At 47.1% G+C, this 26,074-nt stretch overlaps 3 protein-coding genes across 5 annotated transcripts in view; all 3 read left to right on the top strand.

The window, feature by feature from the left end:
- The window catches only part of PXN (paxillin), a 39,336-nt gene extending 35,963 nt beyond the window's left edge, over positions 1-3,373 (top strand). For both annotated transcript variants that reach the window (XM_049619249.1, XM_049619248.1), the window contains 3 exons: positions 80-161; positions 317-465; positions 1,218-3,373. In XM_049619249.1, the coding sequence (XP_049475206.1) occupies positions 80-161; positions 317-465; positions 1,218-1,484 (498 nt within the window). In that variant the 3' untranslated portion in view covers positions 1,485-3,373. The remainder of the gene's footprint in view (positions 1-79; positions 162-316; positions 466-1,217) is intronic.
- Positions 3,374-6,740: 3,367 nt separating this feature from the next.
- RPLP0 (ribosomal protein lateral stalk subunit P0) lies at positions 6,741-10,891 on the top strand. The gene is made up of 8 exons (XM_049619250.1): positions 6,741-6,810; positions 7,100-7,201; positions 8,173-8,348; positions 8,461-8,548; positions 8,672-8,818; positions 8,920-9,105; positions 9,958-10,098; positions 10,662-10,891. The coding sequence occupies exons 2-8, from the start codon at positions 7,148-7,150 to the stop codon at positions 10,821-10,823; spliced, it is 954 nt and encodes a 317-aa protein (XP_049475207.1). The 5' UTR covers positions 6,741-6,810; positions 7,100-7,147; the 3' UTR covers positions 10,824-10,891.
- A 2,404-nt stretch (positions 10,892-13,295) lies between these two features.
- Positions 13,296-26,074, top strand: part of GCN1 (GCN1 activator of EIF2AK4) — a 57,963-nt gene continuing 45,184 nt past the window's right edge. For both annotated transcript variants that reach the window (XM_049619251.1, XM_049619253.1), the window contains exons 1-5: positions 13,296-13,333; positions 18,208-18,310; positions 22,194-22,257; positions 22,769-22,900; positions 23,414-23,522. In XM_049619251.1, coding sequence (XP_049475208.1) covers positions 13,316-13,333; positions 18,208-18,310; positions 22,194-22,257; positions 22,769-22,900; positions 23,414-23,522 — 426 coding nt within the window. In that variant the 5' untranslated portion in view covers positions 13,296-13,315. The remainder of the gene's footprint in view (positions 13,334-18,207; positions 18,311-22,193; positions 22,258-22,768; positions 22,901-23,413; positions 23,523-26,074) is intronic.

Here is a 26,074-nt window from a genome sequence, read left to right on the forward strand (position 1 = left end):
TCTTGCCTGTGAGTTTCCACTGTGGAATCTGTCCAGTGGGTTGGCAACTGGGCTCTGGGCCCACGCTTTGCTTTCACAGAAAGTGGTGACAGCCCTGGACCGGACGTGGCACCCCGAGCACTTCTTCTGCGCCCAGTGTGGAGCCTTCTTTGGTCCCGAAGGTACGACTGGCAGGCAGGCCACCTTGCTGCCCCTCCTTCTGCCCCCCACCCCCATCCCCAGCACTGGGGAGGCAGGGGCAGGAGACTTTGCTAGAGTCAGGGTGGCTCCTCCTTTGGAAGCCCTAACTCTGCCCCCCCAAACCCCTGCTCCTCAGGGTTCCATGAGAAAGACGGCAAGGCCTACTGCCGGAAGGATTACTTTGACATGTTCGCGCCCAAGTGTGGTGGCTGTGCCCGGGCCATCCTGGAGAACTACATCTCGGCCCTCAACACTCTCTGGCATCCCGAGTGCTTTGTGTGCCGGGTAGGGAGCCCCCTGGCCTACTTGTCTGGAGGGAGCTGGGAGCGGGCAGTGGGGAGAGAAGGCCACCCCTCCACCCCCTGTGATGCTCTCTGGATCTAACTTGGGCATCATTAAAGAGGTAGCAGATAGGGGGTACAGTTCCCAGGTCCAGTGGATCCTGGGCCAGAGCTCATACTGAGGCGGGGAGAAACCAAGAGGAGTAAGGTAGACATGTCCCCAAGCCTTGTCCTGTGTGGTGGGCGGCCCTGGCACTGGTTATGTTCGGTAGAAGGGCACGTGAGAATTAAATGAGATCAAGCATTTAGCAGCCTCAGTGGAAATATTGGGCCATGGTCTCCAAACTGCATTCTGGAGGTAATGGGAGTCCACAGATGTTAGAGATCCAGCAAGGGCTTTCAGACCAGATAAGTTTGGAAAACACTGCTCACTGCAAGACTTCTCAGTGCCTTTGACACCCAAGTGTGCAGGTAGGTTTCTGGGCACAATGTTATAGCCACTTGCCCAGGAGCCTAGTAAGACCTGTGTTTGAATCCAGGCCCTGCAACTTAGTAGATGTGTGACTATAGGCAAGTCACTGAACTTCTAGGTCTCAGTTGCCTCTTCTGTTGGGAGAATCCAGTGCAGCACGTGGCACATAGGAAACGCTCAGCAAGGGGGAGTCATGACCTTGACGGACTTCTGCCCATGCCAGTGGCAGATGTCCCAGCCTGAGCCCCCTTTCCTGTGCCCCACCCCCCTCTTCTGCCTGGCAGGAGTGCTTCACGCCCTTCGTCAACGGCAGCTTCTTCGAGCATGATGGGCAGCCCTACTGTGAGGTGCACTACCACGAGCGGCGAGGCTCACTGTGCTCTGGCTGCCAGAAGCCCATCACAGGCCGCTGCATCACCGCCATGGCCAAGAAGTTCCATCCGGAGCACTTCGTCTGTGCCTTCTGCCTCAAGCAGCTCAACAAGGGCACCTTCAAGGAGCAGAACGACAAGCCTTACTGTCAGAACTGCTTCCTCAAGCTCTTCTGCTAGGCACCCTTCATGGCCCCCCCTGCCCTGGCCCAGCCACCCCCCACCCCCCGCAACTGCTACTGTGACCCAGAGGCCTTGCCCAGGGGTGAAGGGGCAAACCTGATCGAAACTGGAACCCGTGTCCTCGGCTGGTGCAGGATGGCAAGAGGGCCCACTCTTCTTTCGCCTGCCAGAGCCTCTGGGCTTTCCTCCTCCTGCAGCCCCCTCCCAGGCTGCCGACTCTTCATCCTCCCTGGACGTGTGTCCCCACCAACCCGCCTGGCCATGCCAGCACCCGACACTGGAGCCATCTCTTACTCATGTTTTGGCAGTGGAGCCAGGGGGAAGGGCAGGCAGGGTCTGATGGGGTCTTTTTTTTATCCTTCTTACCCTGTCCCGACCTGATTATCCTTGTCCTGAGAGTATTGGGGGACACCCAGCTCCCTTCAGACAATGCCAGCATAAATCTATCTATCCAAGGGTGGAAGTGGTCGAGGGGCCACCCAGAAGGTTTCTTGTGCTCCTCCTGTCCTTCCAGTCTCCCCAGGCCTGGGCAACTGCCCCTGCTCCCCCCATCCCCCCATAACTGCTCTGGTTCTACTGAGAGAGGCCTCTTCAGCAATAATGTTTTATAGTCACTTCCTCCATCTCTGGGATGGCGCGAGGTGGGGAGTTTTGCCCCGTGCCTGGACACTGTACCGACTTTGATAGATTTCTACACTGAGGTTTGAATTCATATCGTCTTGAGTTGCTTTTACTTCTCTATACAAAATGATTTTGAAGAGATTTTAAAGATGTCCCCTTTTGTACTCTCCTCCTCCATGGCCACTTGTCCTGTTGGTGACAATGGCCGTGGCATGGCATTTGCCTTGTACTGAGGGCTTGGGGTAGGGAAGCAATTTGTATTTTATTTTTTCTTAGCACAAGCAGGTGAATTCGGAGCAGCTCTCTGACTCCCCTTCCTTAACTTCACGGCTCACCAGGACTGTTTTATATAAACTGCTGTATTTTAAAACCCCTTCCTTACTACCTGGGCCAGCAAGCTCTTAACTGAAACTGGCCTTAGGGTGTCTTGCCCTTTGGGGCCTAGAGTTCTGAACCTCATCTGTCCTGTTCCTGAGGGGGGAGAAGGGGAAAGTACACTTTGGGGGTGCTGCTTCCTGTCCGAGTAAGCCATCAGGAGCATCTGCTCCCCTGTGAACTTTTTGGCAGCAAAGAGAACCTGCCGAACATTCTCGGCCTCCTCACTGCTTCTCTCTGGCTTTTTCTTCTGCCTTCTCAGGAAAGCTGGTATCTGATTTTGACCATTGGTCTTGTTGATTCCACTGGGCCCCGCATTTCCCCAAATTTCCCCTGCCCTCCTGGGAGACTGGAGGTCTGGGGAAAAGGGCCCAAAAATTTTTGCAAGGGGGCCTGATAGGACTCCAGGCAGAGGGGACAGGATCCTGCTAAAGCAGTAGGAAGCCCTCAGAGCTCTGTCCCCCAAGGATGAAACAGGAACAGGCAAGCCTGGCGTTCCAGGTCCGCAGAAGGGGTCCCGGCGGGGGTCTAACGTGAAGATGATCCAGACCACTCCACTAGCTTCATAGCAAAGACTGAGTGTGCCGGGGTCTCAGAAGAGGGTCCCCCTCCTTTGAGACAGGGCTAGGAGCAGCCCCAGTCTGGGGAGGTCAGCCAGGCCCCCCCAAAGGTCTGATGTCTCCACTTCCACCCATAGGCCTTATTGCTCTGTTTACAGTGACTGGCCCCAGGCCCCTCCCTTAGGGGTACTGGGGTTTCTGGGGTCTACCTTCTGGGGCAATGGTTATTTGAGGATTTTATTTTATTTTTTTTCTCTGTAAACTTTTAACCTGGCTTTTCCCCATTTCAATTTCTGTGACTTATGCCAATAAAGTTTGCCATTATTTTCACCTATGCCTAGTGCCTTTTCTTGGTGAGGAAGATCCTGTCTGAGGTAACAATTTAGTGCCAGAAAAGAGACCAAGCCCTCCGCGGATTCATGGAGACCATAGTATGAGAGTGACTCAGTGATGTTCCCCTACTTGAGGCAAAAAGCCCCCGGAACAGATGGGATCCCTGCGTGAGCTTGGCTCTTTTCTCAGCAGTTGGTGAGGAAAAGCAGGGAGAGCAGTGCTGTTGGGCCCTGCATGGATCAGGCCCTGCCTTAGTTTTGCTGTAGATTCCCTGAAGGGCATCCTCACATGGGTTCTGTGGGTGGCCTCACACTCATTTACAGATAAGGGAAGGGGTTCAGAGAGAACTGACGTGCACAACACAATTCTCTGAGTGAGCCCAGAGGCAGGATGTGAACCCAGGGCTTGCCTCTGCCTGGGTTCCTGCTTTGACCAGATGTACCTCCCACCGCCACCCTACTTGCTGGCTGGGGCGGAGTGAGTGGGGTGGGAACCTTCCCAGCAGAAGTTGGTGGACTTACAGTTGAGGATGGGTCTCTAGTGCCCTCCGGTGGTCATATCCATACTTGCATGCTTCCTCCTGGTCTGAGCCAGAATTCCAGTCTGAGCCAGAATTCCAGTCCTGGGCCCTAGGAGCTTCCTGGATAGCGTTGTTCCCCTGGCTGCTTCGGAATTTACCTGTTCTCTCCAATGCGTTTCCAAAAAGCAGCATGTTGAATTCTAGGTGGAATCTTGATTGACCATTTCACAGAGAGCTCAAGTGGAAATTACCTTCAACTGTTACCCAAAGGTAATGGTGGTTTATTCCTCCAGACCATGCTGGATTTATTTATAGAAATGTATATGGCTCACTTTACTGTAATTTGCTTTCTCACTGATTTGCTTTTTCACTCAACTGTACTTTGTGAGTATTTTCCCGTGTCAATAAATATAGATCTGCATCATTTTTAATGGCTTCATGATATTCCATTATATTGATGTACTACAATTAGAGATGATATTTATATCATCAGAGCCAGGATGTCCTTGGAAAGGAACCATATGAGTATGTATATACACGGAAAAGTATAGGTTAGGGAGAAACAGCCTCAGGGTTTGGAGGGGACTGTATAGCATTATGAGGCCCATGGGCTTTGAACTTGCTCCTAGATTTCAGTTCCAAAGCCATTGGGGTTGTTGGGTTTTTGGGTTTTTTTTTTTTTTTTTGGTGTTTTTTTTTTCCTAAATATTTATTTATTTTTGAGAGAGAGGGAGTATCTGTACATGAGGGGGAAGGGGCAGAAAGGGACAGAGGATCTGAAGCAGGCTCCTTGTTGACAGCAGCAAGCCAGATGTGGGGCTCGAACTTGTGAACCTGGAGATCATGACCTGAGGCCAAGTTGGATGCTAATCCTACTGAGCCATCCAGGCGCCCCGCCCCACACCCCAAGCCATTGTTTACTGGTTGAAGGACTTGGGCAAGTTGTTTAACCTCTGTGAATTTTCTCACCAATAAACGGAATTACTAATACTGTACCTCCTCAGGGAATTGTTGCAAAGATTCACAGCAGTAATGTGCACAAAGTACTTAGCCCAATGCTGAGCATGCAGTAATACATTGTCATTAGAAAGAGAGCTTGGCAGTCATTGACTCCAACAGTCCTCTAAACAGCTGGTTATCAGAGGCACTAGGAAACTTTGAAACAAAAATACAGAAATTTGTAACTTGGCCATGTGAAAAGGGTGAAGATAGAAACATGCTTCTGCCCTAGGATCTAAGCTCAATCATTACAAAAAAAAAAAAAACCAAAAAAAACCCCAAAACTATGGATATAGCACAAGTGTTCAAATAAGTGTTGAGGGCATCAGGGTGGCTAAGTCGGCTGAGTGTCCAACTCCTGATATCAGCTCAGGTCATGATCCCAGGGTCATGGGATGGAGCCCAGCATGGGACTGTGTGCTGAGGCTGGAGCCTGGTTAAGATTCTCTTTCTCACCCTCTGTCCCTCCCCTGCGTGTGCGCCCTCTCTCTCTCTCTTTCTCAAAATAAATAAATAAACATTCAAATAAGTGTTGAATGAATGTATAATAAAATAAACTAGTATTTAGTGACTTCCTCCTACATTCCAGGGATTGTTGTTAAGATATGTGTTACATATCTCATTTAATCCTCATAGCAACTCTTTCTAGAATGTAGATACTTGATTATCCCCATTTTACAGCTAAGGAAAGGGAAACAGGGTCAGTAAGGTGAAATCACTTCCTAAGATGACATAGTTAGCACGTGGTAAGGGTAACAAGGGTAAGGGTAAGGGTAAGTGATGAAGGGTATGGGTCCAGGTCTTCTGACTGCAAAATTTGCATTCATTCATTCAACAAATATTTATTATATGCTTGCTATGTGCCAGACATAAGATAAACGTCTCTGCTTTGTGGGGCCTGCATTCTAGTGGGGAGAGACAGACAACTAACAACGTAGTAAGTTACATACTGTGTTATAAAGTCTAAGTGCTAAAAAACAAAACAAAAAGCAAACAAAAGGTGTAAGTGCTACCAAAAAAAAAAAAAAAAAATTTAAATAAATATATTTATATATATATATATATATAAAACAGAGTAAGGAAGGAGTGGGGGTGGTGGTAGTGGATTTTGGGGGTAATTTTAAATAGGGTGATCAGCGTAGGCCTCCTTGAGTGCATGATATCTGAGCCAAGACTTGGAGTTGTTACTTCTGTGGATACCAGCAAGGAGCCTTCTAAGAAGAGGGACTAGCTACTACTGCAAGACCATAAAGTGGGAGCATGCTCTGGAAAAACAGGGAAGAGCATTGTCTGGTGGAAGCGAATGAGTCAGTAGGAAAATAAATTATAGGAGGGTAGGTCCAGAGCAGATCATGCAGGACCTTGTAGGGAGTTTTAAGTTTTAGGCTCTTACTCTGAGGGAAATGGGAAGGCTTTGAGGAGTTTTGAGCAGATGAGAAATGATCTAACTTAAGTTTTAAAAGATTCCTCTGTTTTGGTAGGGGGAAGAAGAAACTGTAGACAAGAGACTATGCTGTTTCTAAAGCATATGCAATTATTTCTTAGCTCCACATCGTACTGTTTAGTTTGCGATTTGGCTAGGTGGCAGGAAAAAACTTGAACGCTCAGTTTGCAAGCTCTAGTTCCCACACACAAGCAGCTCCAGCCCAGCAGAGGGCAGCCGCTTTGACAGAGCGCCTCCGGACACCCGGCAGCGCCTTTCTTAACCACTTTATTTAAAGAAGGCTTTCCTTTGGCTGGAGTGGCAGCAATATCATCCAATGCCGATCTACACTAGTTGTGCGTCACCAGACGGGCGGCGGCACCAGCCAATAGCCGGGGACGTTGTCCGCGTCTTCTGATTGGCCGCTTCATTCACATATAAAAGGTGTGCGCCGGCGCACGCCCCTCCTCTTTCCAGGCGTCCTCGTGAGAGGTTCGTATGGATTCTGGGGTAGTGTCGGCCACCGGGGGCGGGAAGGAAGGATGGGGGGTGTTTGTGGGATCCTGGTGGGGGACAGGGTCCGGGCCTGTCCGGGCTGGGGCCTTGGAGGTGGTTTGCGCTCCCCGAGGGGTGGCGACGGTGATGGCGGCGGCAGCCCCAGCTCGGGCTGGCGGGCGCTCACGCGTGGCCTGCCCTGCGTAGGCCTTGTGTTTGGAGTCTGGCAGGGCCATGGGGATGGGTGTCGGGGCGGAGGGTTGCCTGAGCTCCTCTCTTTCCTCAGTGACATCGTCTTTAAACCCTGCGTGGCAATCCCTGACGCACCGCCGTGATGCCCAGGGAAGACAGGGCGACCTGGAAGTCCAACTACTTCCTTAAGATCATCGTAAGTGCGGGGTGGGTCGCGATCGCGCATTATGCCGCTTGGGCCTTGGGCACTAATAGGGACGATCAGCTGTCATATGCTGAGCACTGCCTTGGTGCCAGCTACTAAATGACCATTTTAGGAAAGTCTCATTTAATTTCCATAGTTTGTGGAGATCTACCCCCCCCCCCCAACCCCCCCCCCCCCCCTTTTTCAGATAAACGGGTTCAGGCAGGTTAATAGGCTCCTAAGATGACAGCATTCATATTCTGGTCTGTCTGGCTTACAAATAGCACTCATCGTGGTTTTGCGCTTCTGCCTCCATTTTGTAACCAATGAGGCAATGAATAACTCATTATAAAGTGGCAACTTGTTGCATATTTAGGTCTTGTCAGTCAAGATACCAAACATCTTGCAGATGTGTTCTATTGGGTGCTCTTGAGGTGGGTCTTCCCAGAAACCCAGACCATGCTGTTGTGCATTAGGCTACCTTGTGGAGCTTAATCTAGTCTCCCCTGTTAATCTTGGAAGTTTTCAGACATACAGAGAACTTAAAAGAATTGTCTAGGAATCACACATGTACAACCTAGATTATGCAAGTGATGTTTTGTTGTATTTGTTTGTCTTGTTTAAAATGCTGCAAGCCTAATCTTATTTGGAATGTTTTTTTCTGTTGATGCAGCCATTTAATGGATAGAAACATGCCTCATAACTGGGGAAAAATTAAAAATGAATGCTACAAAAAAATTTGGGGATTGAATATAGAGACCTAATGTTCGCTGTACATATTCAGGGTACGGACTGACAAATCTGTCAGTTTTACAACTCAGGTGGCTCCTGGTGGAAGAAATTGTCCCAGTTTCTGAATCGTTTCGAAAGCATAGAAGGAAGGAAGGGAGATGGAAGTCCGTGATTGTGGGATTTGGTTTCTCTTGCTATTTTTCCTCTTTTCCTCCTGCTAAACATCGTTCGTTTCTGGCTTGTTTTCATAGCAACTTTTGGATGATTATCCAAAATGCTTCATTGTGGGAGCAGACAACGTAGGTTCCAAGCAGATGCAGCAGATCCGCATGTCCCTCCGCGGGAAGGCCGTCGTGCTGATGGGCAAGAACACCATGATGCGCAAGGCCATCCGAGGGCATCTGGAGAACAACCCAGCTCTGGAGAAGTCAGTTAATTCATTTGGGCATCTTTGTCTTCCCTTCTCGGTGCCCTTCTCCTTTTCCCTGGAGAAGGATGGTGCTGAAAGGTGACGGTTTTCTGTAAACTTCTCTTTGCAGATTGTTGCCTCATATCCGGGGGAATGTGGGCTTTGTGTTCACCAAGGAGGACCTCACTGAGATCAGGGACATGCTGCTGGCTAATAAGGTAAGGGGAGAATCGGGTTGGCTAAAGAGATTTTGTCGTTAATTTTGGCTCCTTGAAAGCAAAATTGACCGTAGTCAACTTGTATTTGTGGAGAGAAGACTTCTCATTACTGTTTTCGTTCAGGTGCCAGCTGCTGCTCGTGCTGGTGCCATAGCCCCATGTGAAGTCACTGTGCCAGCCCAGAACACTGGTCTGGGGCCCGAGAAGACTTCCTTCTTCCAGGCTTTAGGCATCACCACTAAGATCTCCAGGGGCACCATTGAAATCCTGGTGAGTGGGCTTGGCTTGCGAGTGCAAGTAAGTGAGGGCTTGGTTGCTGTGGACCTGCTGGTTGTCTAGGTGTTAACTGCTAATCCTACCTTGTTCTTCAGAGTGATGTGCAGCTGATTAAGACTGGAGACAAAGTGGGAGCCAGCGAAGCCACACTGTTGAACATGCTGAACATCTCCCCCTTCTCCTTTGGGCTGATCATCCAGCAGGTGTTTGACAATGGCAGCATCTACAACCCTGAAGTGCTTGACATCACAGAGGAGACCCTGCATTCTCGCTTCCTGGAGGTACATGCTGTCCATGTCAGGCCCTTGGTACATTAATGGTTGCGAGCTTCAGCTGCAGTCCGAAGCTTCTTGTCAAACTGGCTATGTAGCTGCAACTGGCTGTGTAACCAGAGACAGATACTTTGTTTACTTCAGTTTCCTCGTCTGTAGACCAGCAATAATAATACAAGATTATTGAAGGATTCGGTGAATTAATGAGTATAAAGCCATCTAACAGCACTGGTCGCAGAGTGAGGACCATAATTCTAGGGTCTGCGATAAGTCATGAGATTTTGCATAGAGTCATGAGTCAAAGGAGAAATGAGAAAAATGAGGGCAGTGTAATACACGTGTTGCTAGTATCCTGTTTGGGAAGGACTGACTTTTTGTGGAAACATCTTGCTTAGTTTTTGCCATTAAAATATTTTTTTAATTGATGAATAAGGTGAAAGGAAGATGGAATTCCTTTTTTTTTTTTTTTTTTTGGACAAATGAAAAATTGGAATTATATATACCATTATCTGTTTGCTTGGAGATTCACTAGTGGATGAAATTAAGGTGGAATTGGCTCAACATTTTTTTGTAACAGTTGAATGCTTATCTTAACTGTTCAGATTTTCACAAAATGGTGACTTTTTAAGTAAATGCCTTCATTATGGTATAGGAAATACTCATGTTGGGAATAGGGGTAAAAGCATTTGTAAGTGACTGGATCTGAATTGTCCTGCCAGAAGCATTTAGTACGAGGTGAAGTGTCTGTGAAGCGAAGATGCTGACTTAGCAAGTTTTGTCTGCTGTTGAACTTTGCTTGGACCTCATGGTCTTGTCTATAAGATATCTCCCTCGAAATGTAATTTTTCTCTCCTTCCATAGGGTGTTCGCAATGTTGCCAGTGTATGTCTGCAGATAGGTTACCCGACTGTTGCATCAGTGCCCCATTCTATCATCAATGGATATAAGCGGGTCCTGGCTTTGTCTGTGGAGACTGATTATACCTTCCCACTTGCTGAAAAGGTAAAAACCCACTAGGACCACAGGGGGCCTAATGGAGGGTAAATGGACGATGGTCTGCTGAGTTGTGCTTTAATTGTATTTTAGAAAGCAGATACTTTTTTTTGAGAGAGAGGGCGTACGTGAGCAAAGGGCAGAGAGAGAGGGAGAGAATCTCACGAGGGGCAGAGAGGGAGAAATGGGGCTCACCTGAAGCAGGGCTTGAGTTCACTCAGTGTGGGGCTCGAATTCACAAAACATGACCTAAGCCGAGGTCAGATGCTTAACTGAATGAGCACCCAGGCACCCCCAAAGCAGATACATTTTTTTTTAAGAGTATACTTAAGAAGTTGGGGGGCAGCGGAGGTGTATCCTTGACTTTAGAGACCCAAAGAAGGGCTAGTTAGTTGAGGGCTAAGGGCTGGGCCTAAACTCACCAGGCCATAGCCAAGCTGTCTTGCTTGATCACTTCCAGGGAAGGTTTCAATGGCTTAGAAGTTACTGGCCATTTAACTAGAACTGAGGGATTGTGGGTAGTAGGGATTGTGGATGACCATTTTGATCATGAACTTTTCCCCTTGCTTCAGGTCAAGGCCTTCTTGGCTGATCCATCTGCATTTGTGGCTGCTGCCCCCGTGGCCGCTGCCACCACTGCTGCACCTGCTGCTGCTGCAGCCCCAGCCAAGGTTGAAGCAAAGGAAGAGTCGGAGGAATCAGATGAGGATATGGGATTTGGTCTCTTTGACTAATCACCAAAAGCAACCAATTCAGCCAGCTTTATTTGTGAAACAAGGAAATAAAGGCTTCTCAAAATTTGTCTCTGGACTCTTCCATTTTGTGCATTTTGAGGTTCACAGTGCTGTATACTAGAAACTAGAGCCATGGTAAATAGTAGAGCTTTATTTAAAGGTGGTGACATTTTATTTTTTTAATTTACATCCAAATTAGTGTATAGTGCAAAAATGATCTTAGGAGTAGATTCCTTGATGCCCCTTACCCATTTAGCCCATCCCCCCCTCCCACACCCCCTCCAGTAACCTTCTGTTTGGTTTCCATATTTATGAGTCTCATGTTTTGTCCCCCTCCCTGTTTTTATATTATTTTTGTTTCCCTTTCCTTATGTTCATCTGTTTTGTCTCTTAAAGTCTTCCTATGAGTGAAGTCATATGATATTTGTCTTTCTCTAATTTCACTTAGCATACCATCCAGTTCCATCCATGTAGTTGCAAATAGCAAGATTTCATTCTTTTGATTGCTGAGTAATACTCCACTGTGTGTGTGTGTGTGTGTGTGTGTGTGTGTGTGTGTGTGTATGTATCTGTGTGTGTATATATATATATATATATATATATATATATACAGATAGATATATACCAATATATCTATCTATCTATATACCAATATATCTATCTACCTGTATCCATTGGATAAATACCTAGTCGTGCAATTGCTGGGTCATAGGGTAGTACAATTTTTAGTTTTTTGAGGAACCTCCATACTGTTTTCCAGAGTGGCTGCACCAGCTTGCATTCCCAATTTTATTTTTTAAATAAAGTTTATTTTGAGAGAGCTCATGAACAGAGGGGGCAGAGAATCCCAAGTCCTGACATGGGGCCCAAAGTCCTGAACTGTGAGATCATGGCCTGAGCTGAAGTCAGACACTTAGCTAAGTCACCCAGGTGCCCCAAGGTTTTATTTTACTTTTTATTTTTTAAGAATATTTATTTTTGAGGAAGAGAGCACGAGTGGGGTAAGGGCAGAGAGGGAGACACAATTCAAAACAAGCTCCAGGCTCAGCTGCCAGAGAGCCCCATGTGGGGCTCGAACTCGTGAACTGAGAGATCATGACCTGAGCTCAAGTCAGACACTCAAGTGACTGAGCCATTCAGGTGCCCCTCCAAGATTTTATTAAGTAATCTTTACACCCAGCTTGGGTCTCAAAAGTCACAACTTGAGATCAGGAGTCTTAACGCTCCACCAACAGGGCCAGCCAAGCACCCCTAACTATTTTTATTATACCAGAATCCTTATTTCCATGCCCATCTGGCCACTAGCCTGGGTGCCTCTAAGATAACTTTCAGTAGGTGTAGTGTCCGTTGAGATACTGGCAGTGTTTTTCTTTCTTTTTTCAAAAAAAAAATTTTTTTTTTAATGTTTATTTATTTTTGAGACAGCATGAACGGGGGAGGGTCAGAGAGAGACGGAGACACAGAATCTGAAACAGGCTCCAGGCTCTGAGGTGTCAGCACAGAGCCCGATGTGGGGCTCGAACTCGGACTGCAAGATCATGACCTGAGCCGAAGTTGGTCGCCCAACTGACTGAGCCACCCAGGTGCCCCACTGGCAGTGTTTTTCAAACTAGGTGGCGAGATCCAATTCATGATGAGTAGGTAGTGTCTAAAGAGATAAAACATGATTGCTGAAAGGGTAGGTTACAAATCCACCATACAAATCCTCGTTACCAATCTGTACTGGATCACGATGTAAACGTATTGTAAAGTTTGAAAGCCATTACTGATAATAGGCTAATAGAGGGCCAACAACTAAACTGGGCAGACCCCATTCACTAAACTGTATTAGAGTTGGCCAATCTACACGGAAAATTTAGAAAACGCCCCGTGGACCATGAGGCCCTGTTCCTACCTTCAGTATCCCACCCACCCTGTGGCCTTTCCTTTGGCTCCCAGCCTGGAACCAGGTTCACCCTGGGCGGGCGCCTCACAACTCCTGAATACTTCCCTGGCAGTCAGATCTACAGTGTTTACTAACTCCTACATTGTCCGCCACTGGGTTACAAACTCAGGATACTAGTTCGCTGTCTCACTTTTACCTAGTTCAGTTCTGCCATTTAGGAAACTTTCTTCAAAGAGTGTGGTCTTTAGTGGATAAAGACCCACGTTGGGGAGTCCAGGCAGGGCCTGCCGACTTGAAGGGGGTTGGAGGCCTCAAGGGCGGTCTCACGGCCTTACACACCCTCAAAGGCCCTAGTTTCCCACGAGGCCAGGCTGAGAAGGCCCCGGGGCTGAGGAGCAGGCCTTCGGGAAAGAGGCCTCGACCTTCCCGGCACGGGCACCGGCTCTGGATCTCGCTCCCCGCTTCCCCTTCAGGGATGCAGCGGCCGCCTTCCCGCCCGGGGGCGCCAGGCCCGGCCCCAACGGGAGCCTGGCCTCGCCCTGCCGCGTGGGCCCGCGCTGTGACCCGGAAGCGCTCCGGAAGCGGTTCCGGAGTCAGCGCCGGCAGGATGGCGGCGGACACGCAGGTGAGGCGGTAGGCTGCGGGGCCAACGCGGCCAGCGGCTGGGTGTGGACGGCGGCCGCCGGGCCGGACCGCCCTTGCCACTAGCCTAGGAGTACCGGGGGGTGGGGGGGCGGTGGCTGCGGAGGGCGCGGCTCCGGGGCAGCCTCCGGCCAGCCCCTCGCGGCTCCTGGTCCGGCCCGGCCCGCGCGGCGCAGACCGACCCCAGGCTGGAGGAGTCCGGGGCTCCGGCCTGGGCTTCGGCAGCGGTTGTCCGGCGGGGCCCTCCCCGAGCCTGGAGTTGCAGAAGTTCACCTTTACTAGTCTTTGCCGCATTTCCCAGAGCGCTCCAACAGTGAGCCCCGGCCAGCGCAGACTCCTTAAACTTTACATTCAGCAGACGTTTCTCGAGCACCAACTTTGTGCAGAGACTTCGAGCATAGCCTTTGGATTTATACAGAACCGAATTTGAGTCCTAGCTCGATTACCACGAGACGCTGGGCAAGTTACTTAACTCCGCCAGGTCTCAGTCTTTTCGTCTGTGAAATGGGACTAAAGTCATACCTATGGTAGAGGCTTGTTGTGAGGATTCAGTGACATAAAGTAGGGCACCTTATACGTTGGTTGTTATTAGGTCCAGGGTCGAAAGTAAGAGAACTGTTACTACCTTGGAAGAGCCTTGTCATCCTTGTGTGTTTTTCACCTGTGAGTGCCTTGTAGTTCAGGGAAGGACTGGGGAAAACTTTTTCTTTCCTTTTAGCTTTGTTGGTAGTTATAGAGTGAAAAAGGGAATAATATAGGAAAAACAGATGTCTAAAGGACAGCTTGGCTTATTTGAATCTCTAGGGGAAGGAGACTAACTGATTTTGATATGGAGGCCCTGAGGCCAGAGAGTGAGAGCACTTACCCTGAACACTGGCAAGTTGTGTATTGAGAATCTCCTGTGCAAGGGGCTGGTAATTAGTTTAGAGTTGTGTTACACAGAATCCTGGAAAGAAAAACTTAGTCTCCTTGGTATTTTGGAAGAGGTTAGGGGACACATACTGAATATTTAGCATTAATGCTCAAGTACAAAAACATCTCTCTAGAGCTGTGTGTTCAGTACGGTAGCCACTAGCCATGCGGATATTTAATGGCTAGTTAAGTTAGTTAAAAGTAAATGCGATAAAAAATTTAGTTCTTCAGTTGCACTAGCCACGTTTCAGTGTGTGGGTAGCCACATGTGGCTGGTGGCCACTGTGTTGGGCAGTGCAGAAGAACTGTTTCCATCATCACAGAAAGTTCTATATTGGACATTGCCACTCGAGAGAAACCTGTGGACTTTGCAGCTGTTTTCATCTGGTCACACCAACAAAAAACATCTGTGAAATATCTTGGTGTGCACTTCTTCAGTTTTCTGATGGGGTATCAAGTGGGCAACATTCATTTTCTGATTTAGAGAAAGAAGAGCTTTGAACCTAAAAAGTTCGTTCATATTTGTGAGAGAAACTATAGCCAAGGATTTAATATTAACCTGGAAAGACAGCTGTGTGGGAATTCTAGGTAGAGAGTGGGTTGTATTTATGCATCTATTTTTGTTGTCCCCTCAACCCTTACTAAAACTGGTAAAAGGTTTTATTTATTTATTAAATGTTTATTTTTGAGAGAGAGAGAGAGAGTGTGAGCAGGGGTGGGGCCAGGAAAGAGAGAGAGAGAGTGTGCGTCAGAGAATTCAAAGCGGGCTCTGCACTGATAGCAGTGAGCTGGGTGTGGGGTTTGAACTCAACAAACCATGAGATCATGACCTGAGCCGAAGTCGGACGCTCAACTGACTGAGCCATCCAGGCGCCCCTTAAACTATTAAAAGGTTTTGAAAAAGTACTCCCACAAGGATTGGGAGAATGGAGAGCAGACAACAGCAGCAAACTTTTAGAAACTCTAAAGTGCTGGATGGGAAGGATTTAGTAGACCCAGGGAAAATGAATCCCAAACTGACAGTTGGGAAAGCTAAGAAGCAACCTGATTCACATGGCAGAATCTCTGGCAGATGGGAGCTGGTGGTATTAACTGACCTCTGGAAGTGAGGGTGAGTGGGAGGGGTGAAATTAGGATTGGTTGAGGGCTTTTCTCAGATGCAGTCAGATCCCCAGCTGTCTTTCTCAACCTTGGCAAAAGTCTGGCCTTTTTTTTTCCTCTGGAGAGTGTGAAACAGGATCACTGTGAGGACTAGAGTAGGAGGTTCAGTATCCAAGGAAATCATCCACAGAGTAATTCAAGAAACTTGCCCTGAACTGGAGGGTGTGTTTCCAGATCAAAAATGCTGAGCACAGTGGATGAAAATAGACTCACAACAAAGAACATTGGTGTGAAATTTTGGAACCTTAGACACAAAGAGAAGATCCTAGAAATTTGCAGAGGGAAAAGTCAAGTCTCACACAAAGGATCAAAAATCAGAATGGCATTGGACTTTATAGCAGCACTGAAAGCTGGAGCTCAGCGAGAAATGTCTTCAGAATCCTGAGGGAAAATGATTTCAACCTAGTATTCTGTATCCAAATAAACTTAATTCAGGTGTGAAGCTAGAACATTTTCAGATGTGCAAGGATTTCACAAAATGGGGGATGTGCTCCATCTAAACACAAGAAAGAGTACATTTTCAGGGTGAGACACTATATCCCAAGTATAGAGGACCAACTGTCAAATTGGGGCAGGTCATCAAGTTCTGAGAGATAACTTCTTCAGGAAGATAGACTTGGGTAGAATACCTGATCTGCCCAAAGAGGCAGACAATTTGTCAAGTGAGAAGCAGACAAGTGGCAAAAAATTTGGGGTTGAATTGTCGATTAGGACAGATAAAACAAGGCAGACTGAGGTCAGGTGGGAAAGGGCATTTATTAACTCCAGGGTTAATAAAGCTGCGTAGGATAATAAACACAGTATATTAAATGGAGGTTGAATGTAAACACGGACAACTGAGCTGGCCAATATTATGAAACTGAGGAATTATGTTGGGGAAGTGGGGAGTGTGTGTGGTGAGGTTGGAGAGAGAGCTACTGTAAAAGGCAATAAAACGGAAAAATCCCATAGTAGTAGTACAAGCAAGTTATTTAGAGATTATGGAGATAACTGCCAAAATTATGAGCCAGAATTGGTGAAAGAGGGTGCTCTTGGGGAGGGAAGGCAAGGGACTGGGTTTTCTAGCAGACTTCCCAGAATTCTTTGGCTTTGACCTTTTTTTCTTTTTTAGGTATGGTTGACATGACTTTGACTCTTTAATTATCTGTATGTATGACTATAAAAAAAGACAGTATTAAAACAATCACTTGGAACAATCACAAAACCGTGGAAGACAGAGTCTTGGCATGAGTTTACTCATTGCCAGTAGAATTACATCAGGGGTTTAAATATAAGAAAAACTTAACATTGTTTTGTTTCTCTATGTACCCTTTTCTATGTATTTTACTAATAAGGCCTCTATGTATTAAGGTCTCTATGTACCCTTCTCTATGTACGTTACTTGCAAGACCTGGCCTGTCACTGAAATAACTTTAGAAGGAAAAGATGAGGGCACCAGTATGTCAGTTACTTGGGTCTTACCATGGCCTTTTCTAGTGCTCATGTATCCATGACTTGTCCATTCTATAGTTTGGAGAATATTGCTCAGGAGCAGATTTTCCGGAATATTTGCAAACTGCCCCCACCCAGTGCAGAGGATGCAGCTGTGCTAACATGGATGGTGGTTGAAAGCTAAGGACTGGTTAGCAGTGGTTAATGGACCTATCGGTTTCAGGTTTAGTTTCAAAAATGCAGGTGCTGTGGCTCTCAACCTCTGTCTGAGCAATGGCTTCCCCTCTTGGAGTCCGCTCCTTCATCACTTGTAAAGTGGAGATACTGATGCCTGCCTCAAAGGCTTGTTGGCAGTAGTAGCTGACCTTGTGCTGAGAGGAGAGTAAGTGCTCTACATAGGCTCCCTCCCTTAGCCTCTAACAAGTCCTACGAGGTAGGTGCTAGAGTTTCCACAGCTGGTAAGAGGCAGAGCTGGGATTCAGCCTCTTTACCTTCTACCCTTCAGCCACTGTGCTTATGTTCTGCTAATGACCTGCCAGGATTCTGACATTTCCCTTGTGGGAGGTTAACATGAGCTGATATAAAGGGAAGACACTGATATGTGGTGGGCCCTCACCAGAATTTACATAATTGTGAAAGGGTATTTTCTGTCCTGAAGTTTTGGCCTTTTGCCTTGCCTTTTTTTGTCTAAATTTCTTTCTTTTTATTTATTTATTTTCTTAATGTTTATTTATTTTTGAGAGAGAGAGCGTGCTTGCACATGTGCATGAGTTGGGGAGGGGCATAGAGAGAGGGAGACACTGATACTCACCAGTCTCCGTGCTCTGAGCTGTCAGCACAGAGCCCGATGTGGAGATCAAGTTCATAAACTGCGAGATCATGACCTGAGCCAAAGTCGGACGCTTAACTGACTGAGCCACCCAGGCGCCCCTGTCTAAATTTAAGTAAGATATCAGTATTGACTAGTTGACTGGGTTAAAACAGTACATGTCAACTGGGGAATGATTTTGCCCTCGAGGAGACATTCGACAATGTCTGGAGACAGTTCGGATTGTCAGCTGAGGCAGGAGGAGTGGAATGCTGTTATTGGCATTTCGGGAGGTAGAGGTCAAGAACACCATTCAGAATCCTACAGCATACGAAGATGGCTCCACAGCAAAGAATTATCCAGCTCTGAATGTCAGCATTGTGGAGGTTGAGAAACCTTGGTTAGAGCTTCACTGAATTCTGCACCTGCTTCCCTAGCACGCTTCCCTGCGCACGTGCGCGCGCGCACACACACACACACACACACACACAGTCTCATTGTTTTGTAGTTTGCTGAAATTTTCTCTGTGGGTTTGGTCTTTACAGGTTTCTGAGACACTAAAGCGTTTTGCGGGGAAGGTGACAACAGCCAGTGTGAAGGAACGGAGAGAAATCCTCGGTGAACTGGGGAAGTGTGTTGCTGGAAAAGGTATTTATTTTCCATCCATGTGACCGAGAGATGATTCCATTTCAAAGTAAACTGTACTCTCTGTTTAGAAGCATGGCTGCCTCTTCCCCTTGCAGCACCTTCTGCCTTCACTTGCCGTATTTGCTTGCCGTACTGTGCACTGAAACCTTCACTGAAACATTTGGGTTAGTGGAGAGTTGATCCATTTAGGTACCAGAGATTTGTTAACAGTTTTAGCCATTTTGATTGGAAATATTTCTAAAAGATACCAACAATATTAGGCAGTTTACTAGGTGCAAAAACATTTTCTTTACGACTTGGGGCACCAGTCTGTGTTCCGTGGAAGTCAGCAAGGTGGTAACAGGTGATTGGCCACATTTTCTGCTTCCCTCTGGGAGTTTCACAGCATATTCTGGGAAGGGGCTTTAACTTTATGAAGCTTTCGTTAACCCTGTGTTTTCCTTGCACCTCTCTTTTGCCGAAAACCATTTCAGGGTCGGGGGAACACATTTTGGGAAATATTGAGCACCTATAGTTATCCTGATTCTGTACCATAACTGAGGGCTTTCCCTGAAACCTACTGGGATGTGTAAGACAAGTTTGCCTTCATATAACACTGTATGTTAACTATACTGACGTTAAAAAAAAAAAGTTTGCTTTCATCCAATAAATCTTCATTAGCTTTTAAATTACCTTTTGTTGTGTTTTCACTGTGTAGCATTGGTTCTCCCAAGTGGTCCCTGGACCAGCAGCATCAGCATTATGTCAGAACTTGTTTGAGATACATACAGATTCTCAGCTCTGTCGCAGAAACTCAGATTCAGAGACCGGGTGGGGGTGGGGGTGGGGGAGGTGGAGCCCAGCATCTGTGTATTAATAAGCCCTTTGGGTGATTCTTAGATTCGCTGAAGTCTGAGAATCATGGCTGTGTCGAGTTGGGTCTCCCTTCCCCTCAGCTTTCACTTCTTGTTAGTGAAGAGCCTGCTTCAGCAATGTGCTCATTTGCGGCTTCTGACCTACGGTCGCCTGGTGACCTACCCAAGCTTATTAAAGTTGCGTGTAAATTAAGTACATTCCTGTTTGTGAACTTCTAAGAGATTCTCATCTTAGTTAACACTTTAATGTATGAGTTTTATGGCACCTTCAGAAGTCTTCCCGGAAACTTTTCTCAACAGGATTATGGTTAGAAAAGGCTGCCATGTGACAAGGTACCAGCTGTACATGCCTTCCCAGCCATAGCATCTGAGCCTTCTGCTATGTAATTGCTGAATACTGCCCTTTTCCCATTTGACGGGGTAAAGCGTTGGACATGTTTGGGTGAAGTTCATGAACTACTCAGGACCTTTGCAGGATGATTTTACTGTTCAGCCACCCTGAAGTTCTTCTGTTCAGGGTGAATGATACTTATAAGAAGTTTAGTCGCTTTTGATGTGCAAGCTGATGGTGGGAAGTTGTCTACTCCTCAAGAAATCATTAGTTCTCAATTTTTTAATTTTCTAAGTCTAAGGAGGAGCTATTGGGTAGTGATAATCATTCTCGCCTCTCCTCTTGTTAGGGAAACAGATAACCAAGTGAGTTAACCAAAGGTGGGGAAAGGTATTTTCTGCCAGGCTGGGAGTTGAGGACTTTCTCAAAGCTGTCTAGTGCTGGTTGCAGATGGTCAGCATGGCTCAGCCCGTGGGGCCCTGAGGCCTCTCTGAAGCTTTCCTCAATCCTGCCTCTGTGTACTTGCACCCTGAGACTCGCTGATGGAGTATCTACTGTGCCTGCTCGTTCTAGTCACAAACCTCTAGTACAGCCGTCCGTGATGAAGGGCTCAGCTCAGGTCAGATGGGCTCTGTGTTCTAGCCATGGCTCTGCCACTTTCAGTCTCTGTGACCTGGTTCAAATTACTTAACTTGTCTGAACCAGTTTCCTTGCTTTGAGTATGGAGATGGCAGTATTGCCTTCCTCACAGGGTTAGTGCGAGGAGTAAATGAGAACGTGTGTGGACAGTCCTTAACACCATGCCTGGCTCTGGTAAGCACCCAGTGTATGTTAGCTCTCAGCCACAACCTGTTTCTGGCCCTAGTCATTCTTTCCTTTGGTCACTGAAATTGCCCCAAGTCCAGGGGATCAATACAGTGTTTAGGGTCCTGTGGGGACAAGGTCCCTGCCCCTCCTGCATTCATTTCAGTACCTGAAGTATGAAGTGCTGTGCCAGCCTTTGGCTGTTGGTGTCTCCCGCTGGAGTTGGCCTTACACTGTGGCTTACATTCCCCCAGTCATACCCTCTCCCTTTCATCTGCATGCTTCAATCTAGCATGCAGAACCGGCCACAGATTGGTTTTCCATTACTGACCCCTGTTGCTACAACCAAAGTTTCTCTTTCACTCGGCTGGCCTGTATATAGTTTTTTAGTGGCAAGTTTTTATTTAAATTCCAGTTAACGTACAGTGTAATGCTAGTTTCAGATGTAGAATTTCGTGATTCATCACTTACAGTACCCGGTGCTCATCACTACAAGTGCCCTTCTTACTCTCCATCACCCATTTACCCATCCTCACCCACCTCCCCTCTGGTAATCCTCAGTTTGTTCTCTGTAGGTAAGAGTCTGTTTTATGGTTTACCTCTCTCTTTTTTTTCTCCTCTACGTTCATCTGTTTCGTTTCTTAAATTCCACATAATGAGTGAAATCATATGATATTTATCTTTCTCTGACTCATGTTTATCTTTTTTTTTTTTTTTTTTTAAGTTTATTTTGAGAGAGAAAGAGCATGCACATGTGCATGAGCAGGGGAGGGGCAGAGAGAGAAAGAGAGTCCCAAGTAGCCCATTGGGCTTGATCACATAAACTGTGGGATCATGACCTAAGCTGAAATCAACAGTCAGAAGCTTAACTGACTGAGCCACCCAGGCACCCCAACATTCCTCTATCTTAAAGTGACCTCAGTAATACAAGTATCTTGCAGGGATTAAATGAGTTACTGTGTGTCAGTGCTTGGAGCAGGGCCTAGCACCTTGTGAGTGCTGATTAAGTCCTGGGTGTTACTACTTCTCTTCTTCCTCATCATGTGTCCTGATGGGCTTCATGCATTCTTGCCCCTGCACTTTTGCTCATGTTAACACCACTCAGCATGTACATCCCTTTCTTTCCATTTTTGCATAGCCTATGAATCTATTAGGCCAAGCTTGTGTATCCTTAGAAACTTGGAAGCCACTCTAGTTAGAACTGCTCTGCCTTTTTCAGATCCCTCAGAATACTTTAATTTTTGTCCTATTTTTATTTGTTTATTTACTTAAGTTTTTAAAGTTTATTTACTTATTTTGAGAGAGAGAGTGCATGCGTGCACTTAGGGTGGGATGGGGCAGAGAGAGAGGGGGAGAATCCCAAGCAGGCTCCATGCTGACAGCAACAAGCCTGATGCGGGGCTTGGACTCACGAACCGCAAGATCATGATCTGAGCCAAAGTCGGACACTTAACTGACTGAGCCACCCAGGTGCCCCAAACTTTGTCCTATTTTTAAAAACTATTTATTAGAAACTATATAAAGAAGAGTTCATGTATCATAAGCGAACAGCCTGCCGAATATTCACAAACTTGACTACCTGTGTAACCAGCACCTAGGTCAAGAAGCAGAATAGTCCCAGTGCCCCAGAAGTGTCACTTGCCAGCATGTTAGATTTTGAGGCCACCAACATCGTCTTAGTTTCATTCCTTTAACACATGTCCGCTGGACAGCCTTTCTATACCAGGTGTTTTTCTGGAGTACGATTTTGCTGTTGTTTCCTCCAGGGAATTCTATCTCCAACTTATGGGAAGTGCCCAGTGAGTAGAGATTATGTCTGGCAGAATGCCTGGCTCAAGCAGGGGCTCATGAAGTAGTTTCTACTGATTAATTTGTGTGTGATCTTTGGTTTCAGATCTGCCAGAGGGAGCAGTGAAAGGGCTCTGCAAATTATTCTGCCTGACTCTACACCGGTACAGGTGAGTCCCTACTGAAGACCCTGTGCCTCCAGCCCTTTGTGCAGAGAGGTGGTACAGGACAGCGGTTACAGGCTGGGCTTTGGAGAGGTGTCACCTTAGCCTCTCTGTGCCTCCGTTTTCTTCATCTGCAGAATGGGGATTGTGCTGTTGTTTACCACATAGGTGGTAATTAGTAAGTGTAAAGCTCCTGGGACAGTGCCTGCCACGTCATGAGTCTGTACGCCATAAACAGTCATGCATGTAAAAGCACTTGGCCTGGTTTGAGGTCCGTAGTAAGTGGTCCATAAATGTTGGTGTTGCCCTTACAGCTCTGATGGCTCATTTGCTCTTGTTAGCTGCTTCCAGAATTCCAGGAGGAGGTGGATTTCTCTGGTTATTTCCTAATCCCATCATCTGTGATCCACTGGAATATATAGTACAATCCAATTTTCCTGAGAAAGACCAGCGCTTGGCCTAAGCTGCCCTGCCCTTGCGCCCAGTGTTCACCTTTCCACTTCATTCGTTCCTCTAGAGATGCAGCCTCCCGCAGGGCCCTGCAGACTGCCATCCAGCAGTTGGCTGAGGCACAGCCAGAAGCCACTGCTAAGAACCTTCTGCACTCTCTGCAGTCTTCAGGCATTGGCTCCAAAGCTGGTGTCCCCAGGTAAAGAGATAAAGTGTGTGGCCTACCAGGGCTTGGCGGGGTCCTATTCGGGAGAAGCTGGTGCAGATGACCTGTGTGGAGCAGGTGTGAGCATGTCTGTCTTTCCTCTCTGAAAGTCTGGTGCCAGCAGTCTGCCTGCTGTGTGGAGGGAGGAGCCAGGATGTCAGGCTCAGTGGACAAACGGCTTTCCTGAGGAAGAGGGTTGGGAAACCAGTGGAAGCAAGGCCATTTTGAAGGGAAACCAAATGCCCACTGGACACTGTTTGAATAGGGGAAAGCATCTTTTTTGTTTTTATGGTTGTTGAGTGCTAAGAGGTGGGAGTTTGGCTGCTGAGTTCTGCATTCCTTGTCCTGAGTTGTTACAGATGATTTATGAGGAAACAGTTTCAAGTTCTCTCCAGGTGTAGGTCAAGGGAGGGTCCTATATGCCAGGCAGGGCCTCGCGGTCAGCATTTGTCCCCAAGGTGGAGGCTCCTGCTCTGCACTCATCCTTCGCCTCCCTGCCCCCTGCAGTAAGAGTAGCGGCTCTGCTGCCTTGCTGGCCCTGTCCTGGACCTGCCTACTGGTGCGCATTGCCTTTCCTTCGAGAGCCAAGCGTCAAGGAGACATCTGGAACAAACTGGTAGGTTCCATGGGTCTTTGCAGTAGTGGCAGTCAGCTCTCTGCGCAGAGTTGGGACATGTTGAAGCACCTTCTCTGGCCAAGTGCTCTTCTTGGTGCTGGTGACCAAGCATTCTGAATTGTCACGAATGTGTGATGCTGGTGGATGGACGTGAGTACAACATAATAACATCCGTCTGTCCATCACATGTGTTTGAGCTTCTCTGTCAGGCATGGTGCTAGGCTCTGGGAATACACTGATGGGCAATTCCTGCCTTCAGGGCATACGTGGAGGACATGACAGGCCAGAGCAGGGAAGACAGTGAGAAAGCAAGTAAATTAGAAAATGCAGTAATGTAAATTATTATTATTTTTTTTTCTGGCTAATCATTCCTTTCCCTGTGTTTGGATTTCAGTGTCGAACTGGCTAATGGAACAGAATTCTTGCCATGTGTTTTGATCTTTTAATTCTCTCCACCTGTTCTGTGCCTGCTTCTTCCACCTTCTCTGCCTTGCCTTTCAACATGTCTGCTAACCAGAGGTGGCCCAGTAGGCCAGATTGGGAGGTTCTTTTGAACATCTAGATATGCTTAATGGAGGGCAAGAGGAATGGTCTTATGGTTCATTGAAAAGGAGCCCTAGGGCCGTCTGGGTGGCTCAGTTGGTTAAGCATCCAACTCTTAATTTCAGTTCAGGTCATGATCTCATGGTTCGTGGGTTCAAGCCCTGTGTTGGGCTCTGTGTGCTGACAGCGTGGAGCCTGCTTGTGATTCTCTTTCTCCCTCTCTCTGCCCCTCCCTTGCTTATGCTGCTCGCCCACTTGTGCTGTCTCTCTGTCTCAAAATAGATAAACTTTAAAAAAAAAACAAAAGGAACCCGAGGTATGGTTTTGATTCTCAGCCATGACATTTGGCCATATATGTAACCTCTGAATCTGTTTCCCATTTCTGCAAAATGGGGAAAAGTGCCACCTACCCCATCCACCTCCATGAGTTGTCGTGAAGAGGGGCTCAAGATGAGGTGTGTGAAAGGGCTGTGGAACGTTACAGAGGGCTGTGCAGGTAAATGAGAGGCATTAGAAAACTGTAGCACCTCTCCCTGAAGCAGCTTGTTAATAAGACACATTGATGAGCTCGTCCCTGGGAGCTTACCCAGCAATCCTCTGGGGATGACTATGGAGTGGCCATCAGTGACTGCCTGAAGGGTAAGAACACTGAAACCTGATAGTAATGGATAGTGGAATTGGACCCCCTTCAGAGTGTGGGTTTCATTGCTACCAAAATCATCTTTTTAAGATGCTTTACCAGGGGCTCCCTCCTTGGCTTATCTCCAGTGATTTCTTATTATCCCAGGTAGGTAAGTATATTTGTGTGTTAACGAGTGGCAGGGGTCAACTCTGGAGTGTTGTCTTTGTGGGACAGAATGCATCAGGAGCATGAGACCGTGTTTATTTTTCCCGTGTCTCGAATCTGGGTTTTTCCTTTACTCGTTGCCGATGTCAACCATACACATAGATCGTAGTTCATTCAGTTTCTCTAGGAGCTGCAGTAAGAGCTGGGAACAGGAAGGAGGACCTTGCCCTCATGGAGCTTACACTCTTGTGGAGGAGGTAGATGCCACACAGGTCTGCTAAGAAATGGTAAGACGAAGGTCACACAGCAGAAAGGCAGGTAGGAAGAAGGAAAGAGTGTGGTGCAGGGTGACAGTGGGAGGAGGCTTCAAAGGAGGCATCATATGAGCAGAGACCTGAAGGATATGAAGGAACAAATCATGCCCAGATCAGGGGTTAGAATATTCTCAGGAGAGGAACAGCAATATAGTTCTGAATGTGGTGTCAGCAAGCTTAAAAAGCTATTCTAATTAAAAAAAAAAAAAAAAAAAAAAAAAAATTCAAAATGGGACAGACATAGAAGGCTACACCAGTTTCCCTCCCTAGCCACCTGGGTCCATCTATTACTAATTCCTTGTCTGTGTAGATACATTCTCCATATATACTGCTGAACAGGGTTTCTTACATAGTAGCATACTGAACATACTTTTTTCTTTCACCTTGTTTTTTTCTCTAAGCAGATTTAGAATTTGTTCCAGCATAGCATATAAAGAGGTTTTTTGTTTTTCTGTTTATTTATTATTTTCTAAAAATGTTTATTTATTTATTTTGGAGAGAGAGCATAAGCTGGGGAGGGGCAGAGAGAGAGGGAGACAAAGAATCCAAAGCAAACTCCAAGCTCTGGGCTGTCAGCACAGATCCTCACACGGGGCTCGAACTCACCAACCACGAGATCATAACCTGAGCTGAAGTCGGATGCTTAACCAACTGAGCCACCCCGGTGCCCCTCTCTTTCTTTTTTTATTTTTTATTTTTATTTTTATTTTTTTTTAACATTTTTATTTATTTTTGAGACAGAGAGAGACAGAGCATGAATGGGGGGAGGGCCAGAGAGAGAGGGAGACACAGAATCGGAAGCAGGCTCCAGGCTCTGAGCTGTCAGCACAGAGCCTGAGGCGGGGCTCGAACTCACGGACCGTGAGATCGTGACCCGAGCGAAGTCGGTTGAGCGTCCGACTTCGCTC

Source organism: Panthera uncia (assembly GCF_023721935.1).
Source record: "Panthera uncia isolate 11264 chromosome D3 unlocalized genomic scaffold, Puncia_PCG_1.0 HiC_scaffold_8, whole genome shotgun sequence".
In the NCBI taxonomy this organism is placed as follows: Eukaryota; Metazoa; Chordata; class Mammalia; order Carnivora; family Felidae; genus Panthera; species Panthera uncia.